The sequence below is a fragment of the Episyrphus balteatus genome, chromosome 1, assembly GCF_945859705.1.
Source record: "Episyrphus balteatus chromosome 1, idEpiBalt1.1, whole genome shotgun sequence".
NCBI classification, from domain to species: Eukaryota; Metazoa; Arthropoda; class Insecta; order Diptera; family Syrphidae; genus Episyrphus; species Episyrphus balteatus.
The window spans coordinates 76,442,643-76,450,062 of record NC_079134.1 but is presented as its reverse complement, the minus strand read 5'-3'; the positions used below and the strand labels follow the sequence as shown (position 1 = coordinate 76,450,062).

The 7,420-nt window shown below is 35.8% G+C and overlaps 2 protein-coding genes across 2 annotated transcripts; both read right to left on the bottom strand.

Moving 5' to 3' along the window:
• Positions 1-1,393: 1,393 nt before the first annotated feature.
• On the bottom strand, positions 1,394-4,534 carry LOC129906891 (uncharacterized). Its single transcript, XM_055982876.1, has one exon. The coding sequence runs from the start codon at positions 4,532-4,534 to the stop codon at positions 1,394-1,396; it is 3,141 nt and encodes a 1,046-aa protein (XP_055838851.1).
• Positions 4,535-4,683: 149 nt separating this feature from the next.
• Positions 4,684-6,765, bottom strand: LOC129906889 (uncharacterized). The gene has a single exon (XM_055982862.1). It carries the CDS (start codon positions 6,763-6,765, stop codon positions 4,684-4,686), a length of 2,082 nt encoding a protein of 693 aa, XP_055838837.1.
• Between the last annotated feature and the right edge of the window lie 655 nt (positions 6,766-7,420).

Sequence of the window (7,420 nt, the reverse complement as noted above, 5' to 3'; positions counted from 1 at the left end):
AAAAATGCATGAGAAAATGAACAATTTTGATGTTTTTCATGAAATGATTATTCAAAAATTAGGCCAAAAATGACCATGTTCTAATTTTATTCATTAGGTACCTTTAAATGATTAAACACATATATATCATATGTGTTTTCCACTTCAGTTTCTCATAAACTATGCAAGAAAAAAGTTGTTTTCGGCTATTTTGCAAAAACTGTTACTAAAATATTAATATAAGGTATGAACAAAATTTAAAAAGTAAAAATGTGGCTAGACCATGTGTTGAATCGGCGACACTTGCCGAATAGATTCCTTTTTGTTATAAATTCCACAATGCGAAAGAAAAAATACTGCACACGCAATTGGTTTTTAATATAAATGTTTTATTTTAGGTTGTAGTTAGTTTAATAATAACTTTAGTTTATAAGTAATAAGAAATAGCTTTAAGTTTTAGGTTTTAATAATTTTAGATGAAAAAAATAAAAAAATGGAGAACTGATGCTGAATGATTGAATGTTAGAAAAAGAATGAAAAAAGAATGACAGCTTTGAGTGAAGTTGGTGGTGGTTGAATGATTGAATGCAGTAATTTGAATGAATGGAACTTGAAACTGGTTGAATTGAATTGAATAATGAAAGGCGCAAACACAATGTCCTTAAGACAATTCAATTTCAATTCAATTTTGTTTTTATTGAACTTGTTATTTACAATTGACTTAAAATTAACTTATGTCTAAGATTCATTGATAGATACAAAATTTTGTTGGCACAGAGGGGGCCTAACCTTATACAATGACTAAGTTATAAAATATAAATAAATATTATACATGGATAAACTTAATTTAAAGTCTGCTGACTAGGTTGTCCTCGGGGTGTTCAGACCCGGATGTCCAGTTAATGTCCTTAAGACGATTACACTTTGCAGTTTCGTTTTCGCTACTTTTTTTACGTAGTTGAGCGTAGTTAAAACGTAGTTAGAACGTAGTTCAACATTAACGCCCGCCTTGCAATATTATTTGCAATTGTAAAGAGAAGAAAGTTCACAATTCGATTACAACAACCACCAAATTCGTACATCCAATAAAGTTAAAATCAATTTATAGTATTATATGTTTTAATTCATAGTTTTGATTTGAAATTAACTTATAACATTACAAAAAATATAAGGTTTAATATATCCAAATTGAACAATTCAAATTTTGTTTTGTTTTTGAAGATAATGATTTGAGTTTTAACATATTATTTTTTACTTAGCAAAAGAAAATAGATTATACAAGATATATTTTAGTGCAGTTCATTGGGAAAAAAATTCCATTAAGTGTTAAAAATTCATTAATCAGTGTTTTATACGTATATAAAAAATAATAAAAATTCAAAGTTAAGTGTTTTAATTTTGTTTTTGTTTTTAATCAGTCCGAAGGCAAAATACAGAGTTTGACGACAGAACGAGTAACAACCCCTTTTTGGGTTTTAACATCAACAACGCGTACTCTATCATCGGGACCACGGTAAACCTTTAAGACTCTACCAAGCCGCCACTCATTCGGTGGAAGCTGCTCATTTCTCAAAACGACTAGATCATTCACTGCGATATCCCTTTGAGGATATTTCCATTCATAGCGATTCATGAGCCCTTTTAAGTACTCTTCCTTCCAACGCAAACTAAATTTATGATGAATAACTTTGAGAGTTTTCCATCTTCGCATAAAGGAAATGTTCTTTTGAGATTCACAAGGCTCAGGGGGACTAAGTAGAGGACCACCCCGTAAAAAGTGACCTGGAGTTAATGGAAGTAGGTCTTCAGGATTATCAGACATTCGAGTTAAAGGTCTAGAGTTGAGGCATGCCTCGATTCGAGTAAGTAGGGTCGAAAAATCTTCGAAGGTATATTTTTCGTTGCCTGCTATTTTTTTGAAGTGAGTTTTGAAACTTTTCACCCCTGCCTCCCACAAACCACCCATGTGTGGGGAGCCAGGAGGAATAAATTTCCAAGTGATTTTTGAAAAATTGGGTGCTGAGTCAGCAGGATAACTTTGAACAGCTTTCTGCAGATCTGAAATGAGCAACTTAGATGCCCCTACAAAATTTGTTCCGTTATCGGAAAACACTGTTGCCGGCAGTCCACGACGAGAAACAAAGCGTGTAAAAGCGGCCAAGAATGCAGCAGCGGATAAATCGCTGACTGCTTCCAAGTGAATACCCTTTGTGACAAAGCAGACAAAGAGACATGCGTAGCCCTTTTCTAAACGACATTTTCTTCCGTAGAAGTTTTGAATTGTGAAGGGACCAGCAAAGTCAATGCCAGTGTTGGTGAATGGTAAGCTTAAAACTGTTCTTTCTGCCGGTAAGGCACCCATAAATTGAGCCTGGACAGATTTTTTGTATAAAACACAAGGTTTACACTTTCGAATATAGTCTTTGATCAGGTTTGATAGTTTGGGTATCCAATACTCGGAACGCACCAAACGGGTCATCAATTGGATTTCTCCATGTAACGACAATTGATGAATATAAGATAAAATGAGATGTGACAAATAAGATTTATAGGGAACAATTATGGGAAATTTTTCATTGTATGATAAAGATGAGCATGCAAGTCTACCTTGAGAACGTATTACCTGGTTGGAGTCAAGAAACGGGCTAAGTGATAAAATCTTACTTTTTGAGTGTACTTTTGTTCCTTGAATGAGGGCAAAATATTCACCTCCAAAATACTGTTTTTGAGTTAATTGGATAATTTTTGTTTTTGTAGACTTGATCTCTTCATGAGAAAGGGATATCGTATGATATTCGGTTCTATTTGGAACTTTACGAGCGGCTTCACGAAAACGAAATACATAGCTCATTACACGGAGCGCTCTATGCCATGAAGAAAATCTGTTTAAAATTTTGTTTTCGAATTCGATTTTTTGCAGTGCAACATTTACGTGTTTTGAAATTGATTTAAGTTCAAGAACTGATTCATCTGGAGGATCATGTTCCTGAAGTGAGGGCCAGTTTAATTTTGGTTCTTGTAACCAATTAGGTCCGGTCCACCATAATTGATTTGATTTAAGTTCTCCAGGGGAGATACCACGACTCGCCAAATCGGCGGGATTATCAGCAGAGGGAACATGACTCCATTGAACATCAGAAACGTTAGTTATAATTTCTGAAGTTCGATTAGCAACAAACGTTTTCCAAGTACTTGGTGGTTTGCTAAGCCACGCAAGAACAATTGTGGAATCAGTCCACAGATGAATAGGGATATTGTTTAAAAAATCAAATTGATTGAGTAGTATTCGAATCATACGTGACAGAAGATATGCAGCTTGGAGTTCAAGGCGTGGAAGTGAAAGTGTGTTAACAGGCGCAACTTTGGATTTGGCCCATAATAAATGAGATGTAACTAACGAAGAATCATGGCGGACCCGAACATAAATAGTGGCCGCATAAGCCTTTTCGGAGGCATCCGAGAAACCGTGGAGTTCCATTTTTTTCCAAGGGGAATAATCCACCCAACGAGGAATAGTGATTTTTTCTATTTCCGAGAAATCGGATATAAAAGATTTCCATTTTTGATGGGTGAGAGGCTTAAGATTTTGCTTCCACCCAGTTCCATCTTTCCAAATTTGTTGCATAATTATCTTCGCAGTTACAACAACGGGTGCAAGCCAGCCTGCAGGATCATACAATCTTGAGATGGCCGATAATACATCGCGTTTGGTGGTAGAAACCACGGATAAACTTTGTGGGTTGGTTGAAAAAGAAAAAGTGTCAGTGGAGGCGTTCCATTGAACACCAAGTGTTTTGGTTGAACTGTCATCTTCGATAGTTAAGAAACCTTTGTTTAAAAGATCTTCCCTGGGAATGTGATTTAATAATTCAGAATCGTTAGCTGCCCACTTTCTTAGATTAAATCCAGCGGATCGCAGAGCCTCTATAAGTTCCGTTTGTGCTTTACGTGCTGATAAAATATCGTGAGCACCAGAAAGGACATCGTCCACGTAAAACTCCTTTTTAAGGATTTTTGAAGCCAAAGGGAAACTGGTTTCAACATCGGATGATAATTGATGAAGAGTGCGTATTGCGAGATATGGAGCGCAATTTACTCCGAAGGTGACAGTGTTTAAATTATAATCTACGACCTTTTGATCACCATTGGGGCGGAATAAAATGCGTTGATATTGTGCATGGTCAGGATGAATACCAATTTGGCGGTACATTTTCTCCATATCACCGTTGAAAACGTACCTATAGAAACGCCAGTTAAGAAGGAGTAAAGTAATGTCACTTTGAAGAACGGGACCTGGATACAGAAGATCGTTTAGGCTGTTGCCATTGGAGGATGAGCAAGATGCGTTAAAAACGACCCTCAGTTTTGTAGTGGTACTATGGGGCTTTAAAACAGCATGGTGTGGCATATAAAAAGATTGAACACAACCATCGTTCCACAACTCGTAAGGTGGCGTGGATGTCATATGACCTAATTCAATATACTCAGAAAGGACTCTATCGTATTCTGTTTTAACAGTGGGCTTAGACATTAAATTTTTTTGTTTCGAAGACATTGTTTCATTGCATTGAAACTCGAAGTGCCCAACTGCGGTTCCTCCGTAGGATTCTTAAAGGGAAGTTTAACAATATATCTTCCAGTTGCATCTCGAAAAGTTGTACTTCGATATAAATCTTCACAATATTGGTCGGATGGAGAAAGTAATTAAATTTGAGGTAATTCCTCGATTTTCCAAAATCTTTCAATACAGTGACTTGGTGGAGGCTCGTCACTATACGAGACAAAAGTTGAAAAATTTGAAATGGTGGGAATATCGTCATAAGGACCGAGTAAAACCCATCCAAAAACTGTGTTTTGTGCTAATAAAGAATTTAAAACATTTTTTTTCACCCCTTCCAAAACTATATCTGGATAAAGATCTGCTCCGATGAGCATATCAATACTTGAACTCTGGTAAAAGAAAGGATCTGCCAACGGAAAGTTAAAATTACAGTGTGTTTGATCAAGATCCATTGATACTGCTGGAAGATTACTAGTGAGTTTTTTCAAAACTAATGCTCGAGTCTCTATTTCAAAATTATTTAAGTTAGACTTAAGAGTAAAATTGCAAAGTTTTGAAGCGGAAGCAGTAACAGTTGAACCCATACCACATATATTATCTTGAGTACTTTCAGTGGGAAGACCTATGAGCTTTTGGAATTTTTCTGACAGGAATGAAACTTCAGAGCCTTGGTCAATAAGAGCTCTAAGATCAAATTCTGAACCTTGATGTTTAATCTTCACTAAAGCTGTTGCCAATAAAACTTGCCGATAAGACTTAGTAAACATGACGTTATGATTGGTGATCTGAGTGGACTGTATAGTTGAATTGTTACTTTGTGGTGGCGGAATGCCCGAAGATGAAGGTGAATCAGAATATAAAGCTGAACTAGGAAGTGAAGATGAATTAGGAAGTGAAGATAAACCATGAAGTGAAGAAGAACCGTGAAGTGAAGAAGAATTGTGAAGTGAAGAAGAACCGTGAAGTGAAGATGAAGAAGACGAACTTTTTTGTGAGCTACCATTATAGGATGGAACCTTTTTTTCAAAATGAAGTAACGTATGGTGTCTGCCTTTACATCGTTGGCAGGTGCTAGTGCTTTTGCATTGATTAAGATTGTGATTTATTGCAAGACAATTGAAACAAAACTTATGTTTGCGCACTGCTTGATGCCTGTCATCAACAGACATTTTCAAAAATATTGGACAAGTGCGAAGTGGATGTTGTTCACTGCATACTTGACATGCAGGAACGACTTTCATATGAAAGTTTCTAAGTGGTTTTGATTTCGTAACTTGTGACGTTACAGGTTTGATACTTTGTGTTTTGTTATGAGAGTTAAGTTTCATCTCAGAAACACTCTCAAGAATACGATACCGATTTGTTAAAAAAGTGTTCATGGTTTCCCATGAAGGAATTTCGGTTGGTTTGCTTAAAGATGTTTCCCATAGACTAAGTGTCGTATCTGGGAGACGAGATGCACAAAGAAAGGTAATAATTGCATTCCACGCATCGGTTTGGATATCGTACGACTGTAGTGCGATCAAAGCATCGTTGATACTACTTTGCAAATTTTTAATATCCTTTGCGGGTTCGAAATAAATGGGTTTTAGATTTAAAAGAATCTGTATTTGATTGTTAACTAAAATTCGTTTGTTCTCATAATGCTCCTTTAGAGCATTCCACGCCAATTGAAAATTATTATCGGTTAAACCGAATTTATTAACGATGTTAAAAGCTGCATCCTTTGTTTTAGACCGTAGATGAAAAAGTTTTTGTACATCGCTAAGCTTTGAATGGTTTATATAAACAGCAGTGAACATATCCCTAAAAGAAGGCCATTCTAAATAATTGCCATGAAAATCTTGCGTATCGCAAGCAGGGACTTTTATGTTGTGGGAATGTTCACTGTTTGGAAGAGTACTATGTACACCTGGATCGTTAGAAACTTTAGGATTTGCATTAAGTGCTTTCAATAAATCCGCAATGTCACTTGAACATTGAAAGAACGTTGAAGAGGAACTTTGATATTTTGCTTTAACTTCGCATAGTGAATCTTTTAGATCTTCGTCTCCTCGGATGCATCGCGCATAAGCAAACTTAACGTCTTGCCATAAACTTTTTAATTCGCTTTGAAATGCTTCGAGCAACGAAACCGAATGAGCTGTGGCTGGTTTTGCCTTAAAGGCCGCATAAAATTCAACCAATTGATCGGATGCAAAAATTAAATCGTCCAGCAAACTCATTATGACGCTAATAACTATGTAATTTTAACCCGCGTTTAAAAAGATTCTCACCAAAAACAAAATGATTTTAAAAAATCGATAGATACGATTTGCAATAAAAAAATGAAAACGAATCAAAATATATGTGAAAAATTAAATATAAAAATTTATAATGCAAAAAATATAGTTTTCTACAAAAGCACTAAAGTATATAATTGTATAAAGTACCTTGTACATTTAAATTTTACGATGCTTGATGATATACAGGATACTGATGATCTTGAAGATGATGATGATGACTTTGTAGATGATGATAATGATGACGACTTCGCAAATGATGATAATGACTTTAAAGATAATGATTAATGATTTCGAAAAAGATGAGTGGTGACTTTAAACACGATGAGTGGGGTGGTGATGATGATGGCGTGATGATAGCGGTAACTGTAACAGTGAAGATGAGTCACAGTTCACTCCAGCGATCAAAAAATGTGCCACAATGCACAAACACGGCGAAAAATAACGGAGATTGTAACAGTGATGAGTCACAGTTCACTTTGTTAATCCAAAAATGTGCCACAATGCACAAATACGATGCAAAATAACGGTGACTGTAACGGTACCGAATCACAGTTAGCTCCGTTGATCAAAAAATGTGCCACAATGCACAAATACG

Coding starts and splice junctions, on each gene's coding strand:
- LOC129906891 (XM_055982876.1), bottom strand. CDS start 4,534: ATGTCTTCGAAACAAAAAAATTTAATGTCTAAGCCCACTGTTAAAACA.
- LOC129906889 (XM_055982862.1), bottom strand. CDS start 6,765: ATGAGTTTGCTGGACGATTTAATTTTTGCATCCGATCAATTGGTTGAA.